Source organism: Poeciliopsis prolifica, unplaced genomic scaffold, assembly GCF_027474105.1.
Source record: "Poeciliopsis prolifica strain line A6 unplaced genomic scaffold, Auburn_PproV2 SCAFFOLD011, whole genome shotgun sequence".
NCBI classification, from domain to species: Eukaryota; Metazoa; Chordata; class Actinopteri; order Cyprinodontiformes; family Poeciliidae; genus Poeciliopsis; species Poeciliopsis prolifica.
In genome coordinates, this window is record NW_026562386.1 from 229,692 (window position 1) to 248,212 (window position 18,521).

The following is an 18,521-nucleotide window of genomic DNA, read 5'->3' on the forward strand; positions in this document are numbered from 1 at the left end:
TGAGTTTTAAAGAGTTACATTTGGATTTACTTTAACTAGTGAAAAAGCAGTTAAAAAGTTTTTGTGTTGGGTTTTTCTTTATTTCTCTCTTCTTCTTTTACTGAGTATGAACATGAGGGTCATTGCATTCCCTCATGGTGTAATGTGCTTAGGTCAAGCCTGTATCTTGTTTTTGATGAAGTACCTGGCCCAGTGTCACGGATAGACAGTTAAGTGCTGGAGCTATTACATTAGCATAATTATACTGTAGAGCAAAGCTTCCTCTATCATCAAAATATTAGTCTCCATCAGCATTCAGCACGACCAGCAGAAGTGCATGCTTATTAATAACTACACCAAGTACCAATTGGAAAATTTATTTCAAAACTAGAGATGAACAGGTAACATGGTGAAGCAGCAAGGAGCCTGTAAATATTCAGATTCATGTCAGTTTAAGTAGTTTGACCAATATTTATGATAAGATCAGTGAGAGGCTGCCAATAATCACATGCCTGTAACGTAAACTCAGTGAACATTTGAGGATTTGGTTTGTAATTCATCATGGCATGAATTCAGAAATGTGTTGGACAAATCTTCCAGGTCATACAAACTATGAGCAACCCACCGTTGCAACATATCTTTTGAACTGCAAATCCATGATGCCGATCTCCAAGCTTCTCAAAGGTGATCTATTGAGCTGTGATCTAGTGACTGGGGAGGCCAACAGAGTACAATCAACCCACCATGTTCAGGATAAGTTGATTTTTCTGGTATGGTACATAATCCTGCTGGAAGTAGCCATGAGAACATTGAGTGCACTGCCGCCATAAACTGACAGAAAAAGTCAGCAACAATTCTCAGAGTGACATCTACGCAGTGTGAGATTGACAGATGTTTTCCAAACTGCTACTGTCAAACATCAGAGAACCTTTGAAAATTAGTTTCCTGATTTTTAATAACAGGAGTGGTAACAGGAGTGGTACCCAGCATGGTCTTCTGTTGCTGAGGTCTACTGCCTTAACGTTCAACATGTTGTTTAGTCAGAGATGGTATTTTACATACCAGGCTCGTAAAGAGTGGAAAGCTGTTTAAGCTGTTGTTGCCTTACAGAGTGATTTTCTTTGACACAACTGCAATTAGCTGGACATTTTCTCTCTTATTGTATCATTTACTGAAAACCTATAGATATTTGTGCAGGAAAATACTAATTGATCAATAGTTTCTAAAATACTCAGACCACCTAGATAATCTAAATCCCCTTGTATTTTTCATTATGGTACTCAATTTAAACCTCAGCTAGCCTTCTTTACTGCATCTAGAGGGTGAAATACATCGAATTGCTGCTATGTTAACAAGAAACTCAACAGGTGTGCCTGATAAAGTGTAGTGTGAGTGTACAGTAGGCACGCACAGAGAGGAAGTGCTGATGTGCCTGAGAATCACTGTGTCTGCTTGTTAATGAGATTTTATTGGCAAGATTAACAGCCTTTGTGTCATAACAGAGGCAGCAAGCCAGGTGAAACATCTGTTGCTCATATTGTCTGAGTTGTAGGACACAGAAACATGTTAACATGTTACTGGAAACACATATGGCCACACAAGTTAAAAGGATTGTTAAAACATGTAGTTTCAATCTGCTTTTTTGCAAATTTTGGTATCATCTTTGATGTTATCTACTTTTATTGACGTTACATTCGTTGATCGAGGTCTAAAAAAAAGACACAATTTTCTTTGAAAGCTACAGAAGGTGCCAACGGATCCAACTTGCACTGACTCTATTGACCTCCTTGTGTTCGCCTCAAAAAGCACGAACAAAGGATCAGGTGACTACAACATTCACAGAGACCTGCACTTTTTATTGCAGAGTTGTGTGCATTCACACACGTTTTGGCAGACAGTGAAAACAGGGAGCCTCAGCATGCATGGCATTCAAGCTATGTGCAGTGTGGACACAGCTTTGTGCAATTTCTGCATTTGGAAAAGTTCTCATTTATTTAGGGTGGGTTTGTGGCCTACGGACGCATCCACAATAGCTAACTGATAGGAAGACAAAGAAATTCCAGTCTTCTGCTGCTAAAAAAACTCAATTCAGATCAGGTCATAATAGCTCAGCTGTCTTGACCAAAGGAAGAGGAGAGAATAGGGTGCCTTGTGATTTTCCCCCTTTTTGCCCTCACCCTCCCTCACTTTTCTTCTTCTTTTTTTGTGCCTGAATCTTTTATCTGTGTTATTCATTCAAGACTCTTCAAAGTAACAAGCCTCCTTCTTTTTCCCGGTACTGGACTTGGAACCCAAATTAGAGACTGCTTGATTAGAGCGGAGAGGAGGGAGCCAAGAGAGAGGAAGATGTGGGTATTGGACAAAACAAATCGCACCCCTACAAAGTGTCTTTTATCCAAAGACCCCAAGGCTCAAATACCCCCATCCCTAGCAGAGCAACCGTGGCGCTGCTTGTTTTTCTCTTATCATTTATTTAGTCCCTCGTTGATGTTTTCTGTCCCCCTTTTATGAGATCGGTTGAAGGCAGGAATCTCAAAAGGTGAATCTTGAATTGCCTGAAACTGGGCAGCATGACCGCTTCCTGCCTCCTGTGAATAAGTCTGGATTTTTTAAAGTAGACGGAATAAAACACAGGGAAAAGTCCAGGGTACTCACTCCTGGGTTCTGTTTCAGGGTAGCATCATCCTATGGTGCCTCAGTCCTTCTACCAAGCGCATGTCAAAAGATGTTAGGTCTGGCCTGGCTGCTGGGGTTTATGTAGCGCCAAAGTATCTCTAAGCTGTCTGTCTGCCGTCGGAAGTGCAATGTGAGGAGACATATTAACAGGCAGACCCCATCCCCACTGCTGTTAAAAGCCATACAATATGTAGGAAAACTGCCTCTTTTGTCAGCGGCCTGGTCAGACACAGACCACGGCTCTCCTCTTCTGTACCACCCAATAAAAGTTTTATCTGCATTTTAAAGCTAATCCATAATTTAAAGCAGGAAGAAAGAGATTTTAACACAAACCAGTCAACAACAAAAAAAAGAAAACATATGCATTTGATTTTATGTCCAGCTGTGTAAAAATTCTCCAAGGCTTGTCGGGTTTAATCAATATCATGGGAATTTGCAATGAATTTCAAGTAATTTTGAAATCTTGTAAATGTTTCAAAATTGCTGAAGGCAGCATCAGAAAAAAATAACAGAATACTTTTGGGGTTAAAATGGAAACAGCATAAAGTGGAGAGGATGCTTCAGGCTTCCCACAGCTCAGCTAAAGAACAAAACAATAGACCTTCTGTTAGCATTCTTGTGGTGTCTGGGCAAGAAGAGGCACCCCACTCTCAGGGTAGCCCCTCCAATATTTAGCACAACTCCCCTCCAAATAATGAGACAAAATAGCCTTTATTTATGTGTTATACTTTTATAACATGAATAATTTTTTATTTATAATTATATGGTAATTTTTTTCCCAATCAATTTACATCAGAAATGTGTAATTAAGCAGAGCGAGAGGACATTTCAAAGTTCAAACAATGTCAGCTCAATCATCTCTGACGGGATAACCCGCAAGCTGCTTCATCTGCATGATGTTTTTCTTTATTTTTTCATGTATGTCTTCAACTCCTTGTATCTGTAGTATCAACGCAAATTATTTGTGACATCACTACCTGTAAAAGGCTACCTGTAAAAGGCGGCTCCATCGTGGACACAGCCAAAGGTTAGTAAAATTGGCGCTGATTGTATCAATTTTACAGATAAACCATTCACAACTAGTGTAGTACGGTGAATAAGAAGTCAATTCAGGCTTTGGAAACAGCATGCAAGCCCTATGAATGGCTGCTTTTAGGTCCCTTTTTTTCGTTCTAAATGGAGAATTGCAGCTCTCTTCTGTTGCAGCAGGCAGTGGAGGCAGAGCGGGGCAAACTGGGTTTCAGACAAGCCTGCCAGTAAATTGCTCTGAATGGGTTCTGGAGGTTGACAGGCCCTATTAAGACAAACGGCTTTCCTCATTGGAGAGATAAAATAAATCAGGTGTTTAGTCAAATTAAAATAGTTCCAGTGGAGAGGGCCCCCGGGAGCTCTCGGAGAAACTCAAGACAGATGTGGTCAGACACGAGAGGAAGACACCCAAGAAAGAATTCAGCTCCTTGCTGGCCCCAGGCCAGGCCTTGTTGGACTGTTATCCGGATTTCGGTGCTGCGCATCCTTGCTGCTCTATGATCGTCTCCATCTCTCTTTGTCGCTGTCAGATTTCCTTTTGGTATTGCTTGTTTCCCAAGATCAGCTTGTCACATAGAAGTGCAGCAGGAAGAGAATGAGTTACTGTCTATCCCCTCACTGGCAATTATGTTGACTGTGTTAGTCAATGGTAGGATTACTTAGCATTGATTAGCTGATGAGAAAGAGAGCGAGAGAGAGAGAGAGAGAGAGCTGCTGCACAGTTACTTTCTCGGTTTCTCACATAGTTGTTATAATACTGTAGAGAGATTTGAAGATGAATGGTCTTTTGTTTACATTTCCTTAAAATCTCTGCACAAAAGTTGGTGACTTGATCAAAATGTTTCTTGAATGATTGTTAGGCTCTGCTTGGTTCACCAGATGCAGGATCCAGTCATGCTGTTTTGACAAGTTTGTGCTATCCAGCCTCTACTCCACTCTGTTGGTGTGATTGCTGCCACCTCTAATACCTGTGTGGTTTATAGGCTGGTGCAAACAGTGACTCTTAACACCTTCTCTGTAATAACCCCTGGAAGTCTGACACAAGTGCCACCCCCGTTTTGTCAGCTCCCTGCAGCTCTTTGTCCATTTGCCGGTAACAATTCCTTCTCTTTTTCTTCTGAAAGCTGTGAAAACAAGCCGCAGCAAACTCGTCAAGTCCAGGCTGTGTGTGACCTTAACAGTTTCTAGTGAATTCACTGCAGTTGGTTCCTTCCTGTGTGGATTTCTTTGTATTAAACATTGTGTATACTACAATGACACAATGTGATGATTGGCTTGTCCAGCATGGCTACTTTTCTAAATTTAACAGTAAACAACTTAAGACGTCTCAACAGCCTTTCGTCCAAAAGTTTACATGGGCAGCTCAAGATTTATTGTAGCCCACAATAGAGATTGACTTGATGACTCGGACAACTACTATTGCTTACCACAGCTCAATGAATATCAGATCATTCATGTTAAGACTGTTGTGCATTATGCAAGTCACTTCAGATAATTTATATGAAAGGGCTGGGTATCTCGCCCTTTGAGCCAATACCATCAGCGTGAACATGAAAAATTTATATTTTCACTCCAGTGCAATCAAGATAGTAGAGTAGAAAAAAATCTGCCATGCAACAAACAAGCCTTTGAGTAACTCAGCATTATGCAGAAAACTCTCTTGATTATGCATAGAAAAAAAATTTGCACAAATGGATTTGCAGATGCTCATAAACAAAAATGTACACAAAGAAGCAGTCAGAATAATGTTAAAGCTAGCGTGATAGCTAAAATAATACCTATAATATTAAAATAGCTATGATGAGAGCTTAATTTAAAAGAGAAGAAAACATTCCAAAAATATTGGTATAGTTACTTTATGCATTTCTGCTTTTTCTTTTTTTTCAAAACGTTATTTCTCAATTAGGGTGCTAGATAGATTAAGTCCTGAAATCCGTTAGTCTTTATTTTTCGTTCACCCACTGCAGTTCTCTTCCCAAACAGAAGGCGTCTCTGCTAGTTGGGATTCTGTAGCACCTCAGAAATGTCAGCAGAAAAAGAGTCTTACAGGAGTTTATTCACAGCATAAATCTCCAATTTAATCAGAGCACATAGATTTATAAACAGATGCATCTCATCACAGCTGTTCTACTCATTCACTTGAGTTATGCGCTTGCTTGTCTGTGTAATAATTTCTTTGTACATGCTAGTAACATTTGAGATAACATGTAATTCTCATTTTGGGCAACTAACATTGAAATTATTCTTTCTCATTTGTTAACCTGACTTCTGTGTTAATGTTGGTGCTGCTGGGGGCCTCCTACTGGTGCGAAGACCTTAAGCAGCTGCTTAGTTTGTTTATGCTTTTGGTCGACTGGTTTAAGTCTCCCCCTTTGAGGTTCCTAATTCATTTCCAGGGATGAATCACAAGTATCTCGCTTTTAACCATTGCCCCTCTAAATCTGCCCTCTCCTGCTTTTCACAGGTACCCCAGAGGGTCTGGCAGAAAAGGAGCACCAGCTCTCCACAATGATAACCCAGTTGATAAGTCTGCGAGAGCAACTCCTGGCTGCCCACGATGAGCAGAAGAAGCTTGCTGCTTCACAGATGGAGAAACAGAGGCAGCAAATGGAGTTGGCTCGACAGCAGCAGGAGCAGGTAACTGCGTCCTGTCTTCCTTTTTAGCACGTTCAGGGATGTCTTCACTCTCTCCTCTCGTCTGCATCTCAGTTAACAGCCTGTTTACTGTCAACATTTTATCCTTGTTATTTACAACACACACTGTCATTCCTCCTCCAATATTGTTTATTCTATTACCCTCCGTGCCTCTGTAATAAACCTCATTAAATCCATTTGTAACAAATTGTCACTTAGATCTTTTTTTTCATGCCTGAGGTGTGCCAATAAAATCTTGGAATGCCGAATGATAAGTCGTTTAAGAGACGCTACACTCAGTATTTCCTCAGATATTTCAGTCATGCTCGCTCACCCACGTTTGTGCTGTGGCAGGAAAAAAAACCTTATTATGACTTGTGCTAACAAATGCGTGGCAATGTGTGAATTAAACATTATATTAAACATGGAAGTCCTCCGTATCTTATAAATTGTCCTCCTATTATAACAAGCCGGGCATTAGATTTGCAGCACAAATCTGGCCAATGAGCCATATTGTACAAATCAGCAAATTAGCACAGGCCATGAAGTGTGTTAATGTCTGGGAAGAAATAAGGACACTAACTATCCACACGGGCGACACTTTTATTATCACCAGCCACTCTAATGGCTATGAGTCAATTATCAGCAAGGAGTTCACTCAGAGTTTCCTCAGCACACTCTCAAACTGTCCTGTGGTAAATGAAGAGATTTACCATACACCTTGGAATGATACATTTGGTCATAGTACACTAATAATACATTAACAGTATTGATTTTCTTTTTAATCAATGATGTTCATCTGCAAACTCCACAAGTAGCAAAGCTTTGTTGGACACAGCAGCTCAACTGAGCCACAATAAAAGACATTTCATTTTATTTTAAAATGGAGAAATATTAATAAATTTGGGATGTGCCGTGGTAGACAGGGAGTGCCCGCTGAGAGCTGAAATGTCATCAAGCCATCAAGATACAACGCAGTAATTAACTGTCGACACTTGTGAGGAAGCCAGCACAAATTAATCTTGACACATTTGCAGACGGCAGATATCTTACAGAGAACACTTTGTAATTATATATAAAATTGAAAATTAAATGACACTTAAAACCCAGTTGTCATGCTCAATGAAGTGAGCTTGTAGATGGAGGTGGGCACTCAGATGAGAAAGATTGCGGTGAAGCCTCGCTTCGCATAGGGGCAGCAGGGACCTCTGTCAGTCACACCCCACCTGCACTGGGGATCTCCATCATAACCATGGTTGTCTGTCTTGTAAATCATTCATATCACTCATAGACAAATGTACACTCTGCTTTCCTGCACAGGCCATTTTACATTTATTCAGAAGCAAAGCAAATGGTTTGTTACGTTCAAACAAGTTACAGAAAAGTATGCTTGTTTCAGTGCCCATCATGCTTCCGGTATCTCAGACACCGTCTTGCAAATATTTACACCCCCTGAGATTTAAAAAATGTTTTTGCAATGTCATAACCCCAAATTTCTATGCATTTTGTCATTCTTACTTGAGAGAGAAGCTATACAATATTGTGAAGTGGAAGGTTTTCAAAGAAAATTCACGATATAAACAAAAACTTTTCCAATTATTTGTAACAAATATAAATGAAAAATTAATTGCATTTCAATCATTGCAAAATTATTCACAAAATTAAATGAAAACAATGTCTTTTCTTCCAAGTTTTTTGATGTTTTTTGTCTCTGTAGCATAGTTTCACTTGAGAAAGTGCAGGTGAAATGTGACAAAACATGATAAAGTCCAAGGGGTGTGAATACTTTTGCGAGGAATTTTAATGTACTGTACAGAAACTGGCCCAGATTGACCACATAATGTTATCAAGAGCAATACACAAGTATCCAGTGATAAGTTCCTCTTCTCATTTATCTCAGTTTAAGGGATTATTTAATTTTCTCCGTTGCTTCTGTTTTCAACCAGATTGCACGACAACAACAGCAGCTTCTGCAACAGCAGCACAAAATCAACCTCCTTCAGCAGCAGATCCAGGTCAGTGCATGCATTTCTGTCGGCCCTCTAACACACAGCAGCTTACACCTCCTACTTCCAGATTACTCCAACATTTTTGCCTCTTCGAGGCAATTAACCCACCAATGTTGCTACGGTGACTCGGATTTAGCAGCGCACACACAGGAGTAAAATCAGATATTAAAGGTACCTTATATGCCTTTTTTTTTATTTTTGTGTCTCTTACCCCTTTATCTTTAATATTTGTGTCACACTAACAGTCACCATTCTCATCAAATGTTAATTGCCTGTTGGTAATCAGGAGGGTTTTTAAAATATGGAGGTGAATAATTAACACATCTTAATGAACAAAAAAGAGGGGGGAAAAGTAACAACGGCTAATGAGTGCTGCTGATAGAAGAGAGCCTAGAGGTAGAGGACATGAAAGAGGCTGGTAAATGCCTCTGAAATTAGTCAGCCCCAGCAGGGCAATGTTACATGCTTTCACATAGCACATGGACTGTGGAAGCTTACATTGTCTTTAAGATATGTGGATTTCCTCATGGTTTACCTCAGCTGATGCACACATTTTAAATATACAAGCTGATTATGTGTATTTCATGCTCTTTCTTTTTGATACCACAGGACTACCCGTGTTTGTTTGTATGCACTCTAACACAGTTGCAGAGGAAGACCACCCAGTCAGCCCGTAGCTTGATCTGTTCAAACTGCACAGGATAATCTGTGGTTGGTCACTCGCGCTGGTCAAGGCTGTGAACTTGGCTACCTTTGTGAAGCTAATGTTATCCTGCCGGGTGTGTTTGGTGTCAGGCACATCCTTCTCCATTCACCGCCTCCCATGCTTGTTCTTTTAAGAGTTAACTCTCCCTAGTCTGTCCTATTCATTACACATACGTAGCTTGGGTGCAAATTGTTCATGAAGCAGCAACGCCAACATGTCTATTCAAGATTTTTAAAGGATTTTTTTTTTTGTTTTGTTTTGATGGATTTTTTGAAGACGTATTTTCCTCAACAAATTCTTTTTAGAAGCGTCTAACTGCTGCAAAAATAGTTTAGACAATAAAGTGCATCTTTTGAGAGATACATTGTACTATTAACAAAATCTTGAGATTCCAGTAGCCTCAAACTTTTACTTTAATAGTTGACAATCTTTTGGGAAGATGTTTCAGTACTAATTTCCACTGAAAACTAGTGAAGAGCATAACTCTAAGGGGTTTGTGTGTTTGCGTGTGTGTGAGGGAGTGACTCTTAAATTAAGTGTCGTATCGACCAGTGAGGGGCTAGACCTACTCATTTCTTTGAGGACCCTTTGCTTGTAATCATTGAGCATAAGGGCACCACTTTAAAAAAAATCTCGCTTTTAGAGCCTCTTGATTTTATCACAAAGTTACAGAGAAATGGCACCTGAAAATTCCACTTGATGAATAATTTTTAAAAGGGCTTGGAGATTTGAGAGTGTATGGGAATGCTCTTCTGAATATCCATTTCAAACACTTGAACAGAGATACAAGCAAAGTCCTTCCTTGCAGAGCCCAGTTATCCAGCTTTTCCCCTGCCTCGGATCTTACAGGATTAAAACACAAACATACACACACACACGCACGCACGCACGCACGCACACACACACACGCAGGCACATTTACAATTAAATAAAAGAATCCTGTGTGCTAGCCATCTGCTTGACTATCCACCAGCCTCCCTTGACTCTACTGGGTACATACCACCCAAGTTTCACCTTGTGCAACATTGTTTAGCCAATAAGTTATTCAAACCAGAATGTGTGCTTTCTTCCCAAACCAACTCCTCCAGTTATCCACAGTTGTGATGAAGCATCAAGGCAAGTAGATAAGAGAGTCAGAGCTGATCTCTGTGAAGTATTTTCTGTGGTTCTGTTTTAGTTATTGCTGCCTCTTAAAAAGTGCCTCAGCTATTTTAATATATAACAGCTTTGCTTAATTAGTTCTATATACAAGCTTCTTGTCCGCAAAGTGATTCACAGTATTGGGGGATTTGGTTACCCTGCTTTTAGCATTGAGAACACTAAACTTTATTGGTAATCCTGCTGCTTTCAAAGTCCTTCTGTTTAGCTTTAGAGAGGAAGCCAGGGGAGAGGGCCTTACTTAGGTCATGTATTGATGATGTGACTGATCACATGGCGCATATTTTAAACAGTCCAAAAAATAGAACCATGGAGATTGCAACCAGAGACTGTTGTTGGCACTATATGTGTGCTTTCCAAAACTTTATAGCATGAAGACTGAATCTCTTAGAAGTATTGTAGAGGTTTAGTCTGGCTCCACTTTGGAGCAAGCCAGCATGGAATTCAATTAAGTTTCTTTTTTGAATAGCCTTCTTTTTATCCTTTCTCATCATGCCTAAAAGAGAGAGGGAGAGATTTAGTCTTTGTCCCATGGGATTACAATGTCACTTGTTTTAAGATAGCAGATTGAAGTGTTAGGGGCTTATCAAAAATTAAAGCTCAAGGCTTTGTGTGTTTCCCCGTCAGGACCAATTTTTTTTTTCTTTCCTTCCTTCAGTCTGACCCTCATCGTTGAAATCATCTTGGCACTAATTCAATCCTAGGATTAGATCAGCTGCTTTGGTTGGAAATTTGAAACACCATTCAGGACTTTGTAAGACAGATCATAATTTAACATATATATCAATGGATAACTAGTTTGTCCAAGCAGCTACTTATCTTTTTATGCTACTGTGTAGGGATTGTGAGTTGAAGAACATTCAGTTTATCTTTTCTTCACTCATTACAACCCATTTTATTTAGAAATCCAGTCATTTTTGCACTTTTTGGGTATTTCCCTAAACACAACTTTCACAACTGTGGTGCAGAGGCATGCAAACAGCCACATACATTCAGAGAGATAATTGTCTGTGCTCAGCAATTGGATGTGCTCATTGATACAAACATCAAGAGGATGAATTCAGGCTGAAAGGTCAGGGTGAACTTTATCTTCATAAACAGACAAGAGATGGCAGAGCTCACCAGATGAAACAGAGGGGCACTTTTAATCCAGAACTTTTCATTTAAATGTGAAACATCATTTAACACGGTGACAAAAAAACAACAGCACAATGTCATGACATTGTTGCTTATCATTGACTGTGGCATTTATGTGCCAACTCTGAGAAGACAGCCGGATAGGAGATCGAAGGGATAATAATTTCGAAGGATGCCATTGTCATTCAGATTGTGCTTGTTTTCAAAACCTTCTACTATAATGGGTTGTGTTGGGTTTGGCTATGTTTATTTCCCTTTGACCTGCTGCTCTCTACCTACTCATGGTCTGGCCTTGAAACTCTAACCCCGCACACATTATCTGTGCCTGTAAATCTTACCTTTAACCTTGCTTCCACAAGGATACATAAACACAGCACGTGTCTTTCTCCCCAGTTTATAAAGGGAAACATAAGATTAAAAGAGACTCTATATTGTTGCTCTCAACATGCTTCAATCTGTCTGAGGCTTTCTCACATGTTTTTAATGGCAAAGAGAGACACTGGGGCACTAAAGGTCTAAAAATACAAAAGAGAAAAAATAATTACAAAAGCATTGTGCAACAATTTATGAAATGGAGAAACTATACTGCTGCTAGAAAGTGAGATATAAGAAAAACACAACAAAAAGTATACAATCGAACATTTAGCAGCACAATTCTATTAAGTCATTTGTGGAGCTGACTTATGTTAGGATCTTAAAGTTTTGTTGCTGACACACCATTGTTTTTCTCTTTTGTTTCCAGTGGCACAGGAAGACACAGTGTCATTGCAAAATAGTTAGCCATACCCTTCATCTCTTATCTCTCGTGAAGCCTATATTTGACACATTTTACACAAAATATTACATCATATTTATTTCTTATACATGTTTTTTAAAGAGATTTTTGCAGTTTTAAGGTGGAATTGCTCATATGTCTAAGCAACACTAGTCCCAGGTGATAATTTTTTTCTCTTCCTTTTTATTTCATATAGACATTAATGCATAGGGACAAAAAATGGGTGTTGCTGTTTATTTTAAACATTTTATTATGGTTAAGAATTATAATATGAGAGCAACTACTTCAGAAAGAGATAAAATGTAACTTTACCTGACATTGAAACAATATATTTAAACAAAGTGTTTCCTCTTCAGAATGAATGCAACAATTGCTTTTTAGATTTTCCCTAAAAAAATTACCACATTTCTTGTTATTGAACACAGGTCCTAATAACTTAAAGTAAAATGTATCTTAAGAGTAGATTAAGGTCTTTAACATTTTCATTGTTTTGGCAAAGTTGAACGTTAGGTTTTATATTTTATGCAGTTATTTTGCATAAAAACACACAAATGCTTTCCTAAGAGCAATAAATAAAACAATAAAAAATGTTAATTTAATAATCACCTTTAAGTACAAAGCACAGAAAAAAAATTGTACGGTGTCTTATAAAATCGCTTTTTTATATATACAATTTTTTTTGTTTAGTCGCAGTTTAATAGAGCACAAAAGAAAATGTAAGCTGCACCATTATAGTAAATATTTTATATCATCCAATTGAGTTTAAATAAACATGGATCTGTTGGGTACTAATATAAGGATAACAGATCTAATTTGTGCTTTTGTTGTCTCCACAGCAAAACTGCATTTCTCAGAGTGAGGTTCCTAATAATGTACTAACAAAGGGTAAAAAAAAAAGCAAAATGGACATTGTTAAAGAGAATGCATAAGTTGCCCAATTAGTGCAGCAGACTGGGGCTGTTAGTAAAATAATAAGGGAATTATAGAGCAGGAACATGATCATGTGTGCATTCAAAGTGGGAAACTGTGTACTGCTGTGCAAACAGACCTACTCTTGTGTTTGCTGATGAGCTCTGTGTTAGCCTCCTTGTACGATTATGTTGAGGCATTAACAGCCTAGTAAGACAGCCTTGGCTCTCTCCCAGGGAGCCTCAGTCCAGCATGTTCATCCTCCATTTAAGAAGACTGTTAGCTGATGAAGATGTATACAAGCAAGACAGAAGATAAAAGAAAGCAGTGGCTTGACTCATTAGTATGTGTTATTTGATATATTGACACTTGCCTACAAATAATTCCATTTAGTGAATTGTGAAGTGGGAAGCACCAATTTAATTACTTATTAAATGTGATTACTTGTCAGGAAGCAGAAGAAATGCTGATGCTTAAAAAAAGTTGTGTCCACATTACTAAAGCCGTATCACAGCTCTGTTGAAGTTTAATGATGCACAAATAGGTAGTTCAAATGTAAGCAATGGCAGTCACGATTTGCTAACATTACAAAGTAGTTAAGACATTATTAAATATAAGTAATTTATTTGAAATAGTTTGGGTGCTGCTGGCACACTTTGGCCCAACAGCAAGCCACCCTTTTGTTGTTGAAAACAACAGGCAATTTCATAACATTTTTAAATCACATTACAAAAGCTTTTACAATGTTATTAATGAAGAGAGACACATAAATTACATGACTAAAGTATAATCTCCTGTTGCCGTTTCTGTTCTTGTTCAAGCTTTATAATATTGGAGACATAGCACTCTTTGAAATGAGAAAAGTTCAAAACCCTATCAGCCCCTTTCTTTTCAGATGCCGCAGGATTGTTTCTCAATGAATGATTGTTAATTCATTATTTCAGACTTAGAAATTTTTTAGCTAAATGATGTGTTGAGTAGTGATGTCAAATTTGGGGACTAAAACCGGCTGCATAGTTCCCTGGCAACAAATCAAATGCTATGAGAGTTCATTGGGTGCCAAGGTTGTAAAAGGCAGGAGATTGCTTCTATGTCTATTTTGATTAAATCCTCACCATTTATCAATGCCTTTCATACCTACAGATTGTTTTTTCATCCTTTCTGCTTCCATTTCTTACCCAAAAAAAGAACATTTCATACTCATTTACTTAGCTTTTGAATTTTGTTCTTTCAGTGGTTTAGTATTGACATTAGTCGTTAAAGATCAGTAATCATAAAAGGGCTCAAATCTCATGTAATTTTATATTTTATCTCATTCCATTGAGAGGGAAATAGTTTCACTTTATACCCATTCATCTTGCTGTTAATTAGTGCCCAATGTTGTGAAAAGTTTTTGCCCCTTAACGTTTTTTCTGTTTTAATATTTTTGTTACTTTCATTAGAGTTTGCAGCTATATTGGTATGAATTTAGGTAGGACGTGTTTTAAAATTAAAAAATGTCGATTCTGCAAAAATCTCAGAAAGTAATTTCTGGTTAACACCAACTGGTTGTTTGATTTGGGGGAAATTGTTGTTTCGCTCAAAATTGTTGTGGTATTATGAAAAGTTTTTTTAGTTGTAAATTTATGGCTATACTTAAGAATGTACTCTATTGCAGGTTCTTTATCACTGAGGTGACACAGTTGACAAAAATAGATTATTGTTGTAGCAAACTAAAAAATAAAGCTATGTTTTTGTGTAAGTTGATGTTTTATGCAGACACCTCAACAGTTTAAGCAGAAATAATTAAAAAGCTTCACATGAGAGGCACCAAATAAACAGCAGTATGCAAAATCACACTTGAGGGTGTTTAAAAATTGCCACCTGAAGGGTTTCTATAACATCTCAGGGATCAGCTAATTTATCCCTCAAATTTCCAGCTCTCTATCAGCTTGGACATCCAACAACACAAGATGGTAGATTATCTGTCAAATCTTCATAGTGTTAATTAATCATGATAAGTGAGTAAATATCCTGAACTTTACAATGCTGCACCTGTTTAGAGCTTCTTAAACTCACACTGGAAAGAGGAAAAGCTGCTACTCTTAGCGCCCATTATGTTGCAACGCTTGCAGGGAAAAATATCAGGAGAGGGAGAACACGTCCTCCACTGTGTTGTTGATTTAGTTTCCTCTCCCCCACTGCATTAACTGTGTTTTCTCAGCTAACGTTGTGCAAACTGTTTTGTCTTTGCACTGGGTCGTCATCCTCAGCAGTGGGCACACTCACAGGGATTGAAGGAGCTGCATTAATAAGCTCAACTGTGTACAGGCAGCAAGAAACAGGAGTGTGTTTTCTCAGGGCAGGGGTGGCAAAGGAAAGCATTCAGCCTATGGCTAATGCAAAAAAAAGGAGCTTTTTGTTTTGGGGTGGGGGAGAAAGGAGAACCCAAGCATTCCAAAGCAGAATATAATGAGCTATTTTGTCCTGCTCAGTTTGCAGCAGAAAAAGAAAATATTTTTGTTTGTTTTCTTTGACTCAGTTCTGCAAATATCTTTTGGATTTTATTGGAAAATCAGAAATATAAAGTGCTTGCGGTGTTTGATCTTGCACAAATTTCGTGGTTTCTCTGAGCCGACGTTACAGTGAAATCCGAGAGTGTTTGAAAGCCTGAGCAAACTTGTGTGTCTAATAAAGTCGCTCCTTCCTGACAGGAGTTTTTCTGCTGAACAACAGAAGGGGCTCTGTTGTGTTGTGCGGCCCCAGCAGCTGCGAGGCAATAATCAAGACAGAGGCTGAGTTTGTTGCAAAAAGAACCGTCAAAGGGGGGAAACCCCACCATCATGTGGACAATCAAATCATGTAAATTAGGGTTGATGTCATATTTTGGTCTAAATAATAATAATAATAATAATAGCTTTCCCTTCTATGTTAATACATTGAAGAAATACGTTTTGGAGACATTGGTAATAAATTACACATGAAATGCCAATTCTGCAGGGAGCAGATTATATTGCAAATATTTTGTAAAAATCAAAACAAAATCCAAAGATATTCCAAACCTCAGGCTGACTGTATTTTATAAGCTTGATACGGTTAAATCCCTCTATTTCCCTCTCCCCAAACCAAGTTTAAATCACACTAAAATACCTGTTTATCTGACTGCCCCATGTCTAATGTTCTTTACAACCTGACTGAGGCTACTGGAGAACAGCTCTGAGGGAATTACTTATTCCCACAGCTGTACATGCACACAGTTAGGTTGTATTTACAGGACAATAACACAGACCATCGATCCCCATCTTTCTTAGTTGATGTCAAGTCAGGAAAAAAGATCCTGTTTTAGGTATTCTTTATTTACATTGCATAATACTATATACCTTGTGTTGTTTTTTTCCACAAGGTTATGGAAACTAAGCATTACATCAGCTTTCACAACAAAGCCTATGTTTTACTATTTCATATACGGCAAGATTTAATAAATTAGAACGTCAGTGAAAGGTTGATTAGGTTAATTCACTGCAATAGCTCAGTTCACAAAGTGAAACATCTTAAACAAATTAAATAAACACAGGCTCATGTTTTAAATCTGTTTTCAATCTTTTTCCTGTTAATTATAATATTTTTTCACATACGTTAGACAACAGTTTTTTAAAAATAAAAACGTATCATAAATGTGGGCTTAATAAAAGGTTATTTTCTAAAGGAACTTTTAATCTGACTAATAACATATTAAAAGTTATTATACATATTCTAATTTACTGAGTATGTCACTATATTTCATTTTCCATCTTGGATGTGAATCCACTAACACTGCAAGGCAACCAGGCCAGTACACTTTTTGCCTAGACCCACATTAAAGGCACAAACACACAAAAGTACAGAAATAAAGTTTAATTTTGCATTTAAACACACATTTTCAGTAGTTTTACCCAGGATTTCAAAAGACATAGTAGACGTCGGCTACAGTGGAGAGATTTGTGGACTGGAGTGTTTTGGTGTGTCAAAAGTTTGCACAATCCTGTCTTCAAGTTTCTGTGTACATAATGTAGACATATTGAACTGACGTTTGTCCAAAACAGATTACTGTACTGTTGAAGGAATTAGTAACCAGTGGTGGTTCCCTCTGGATAGCCCTACTTCTGAACGTTTGTTGAATTTCATCCCAAACAGCTTTTAGCACTACAAACAGAGAATGTAGTGTTTTGGCCGTCTCCAGCCAAAACAAACTGTGCCTACTTTTAATGTTGGGGTATTTGCTCAACCCCAACAATTTGCAGAAAAAAAACATAGATAGTCTTTGACTTTTGAACAAAATGCTGCCATAAAAGGTTTTCTTGTATCTTGTTTCTTTTTTTTCTACTTCTCTTGATGATAAAAGGTCAGAGACTTCATCAAGACAAGGACCCTTTGTTGGTGACCTGAGTGCCTTTGCCCTCCCTATTCTAATTTCCAGAGCAGACAAGCAGGAATAATGCCCTTCAGTTGAGTGGGTGGTAATATGAAGACCTTCATTCAGAAGCAGGAGTCTGGAGCATCAAAGTCTGCTTCAGATCTATTGATCTGTATGTCTGATTACCATTAGTTACAGACAAATCCAAACACCATTGCGTATTTGATCAATGTATGCGTCTGCTGTGTGATCTGAGTGTTCAGCGTATGGCAATGAGCGAGCAGTAGGAAAGCAGCAATGCGTGCTGCAAGAACTGCTGATTGTTGGATTGGAGGGAAGAAAATCCTTAGGCAGAGTATTCAGCAGAATTGCTTCCACTGTGGATTTTTTTTTTTTTTCCCTGTTAAGGCTTCTGTTCAGTGTACACTCAGCGGGCTGTACACAGTGGCGAATGTTAAACATATCCCGCTGTTAGTGTCAGTTTTGGTGTGTGAGCTAGAAATGGGGTGAAGCCAGACTTGCCATGGAGCTCAAGATCATTTTTGTTTTAAATTGTTCACAAAAGGTAATTTCTTCTCACCTTCAATTGGTGTACGGCTCTGTGGGGGCACAAGGGAGGAAAGGGCGAGGGGTGGGGGTAGGGCACGGGTGTGAACCATCAGCTCTTACACCAACAGCTGGAGTCTACCCTCCCTAGGTGAAATCTTTTAACTCCTCCAGCAGAAAATATGAAAAAGAAATGGAACAAGGGATCTAACAGCCTCTAAAATGTCAAAATGTTTTGTTTTTAAATTAAAATTAGATTTCAATACTCTTAAATAGAAAATAAATTTGTCATCATCTAAATATAAAAATTTTTTTTTTTCTAAAATCCTTCAAAAGACCTTAACTTGTCCCATGAATGCAAGTCATACAGATTTTGTTTGAGGAGTGTGTAAAAGGTACCAAGTAACATATAATCTCTAAGGCTAACAACTATTCTCCTGACAAGGACAATAATATTTATCTCCTTGTTAATAAGAAGGAAAACATTCTAAAAACTGATTTTACTTTGATCGTATTATCCTACCTTGCACAGACAACTTGGGGCAGATCAGTACATGTGAGTGCAAAATGGTTCCGATGGAAAGCCCTCCT

The 18,521-nt window shown here is 38.3% G+C and overlaps 1 protein-coding gene across 9 annotated transcripts in view; it reads left to right on the forward strand.

Moving 5' to 3' along the window:
• The window catches only part of sox6 (SRY-box transcription factor 6), a 136,052-nt gene that overhangs the window by 73,361 nt on the left and 44,170 nt on the right, over window positions 1–18,521 (forward strand). For all 9 annotated transcript variants that reach the window (XM_055037007.1, XM_055037006.1, XM_055037005.1 and 6 more), the window contains 2 exons: window positions 6,149–6,321; window positions 8,265–8,333. In XM_055037007.1, coding sequence (XP_054892982.1) covers window positions 6,149–6,321; window positions 8,265–8,333 — 242 coding nt within the window. The remainder of the gene's footprint in view (window positions 1–6,148; window positions 6,322–8,264; window positions 8,334–18,521) is intronic.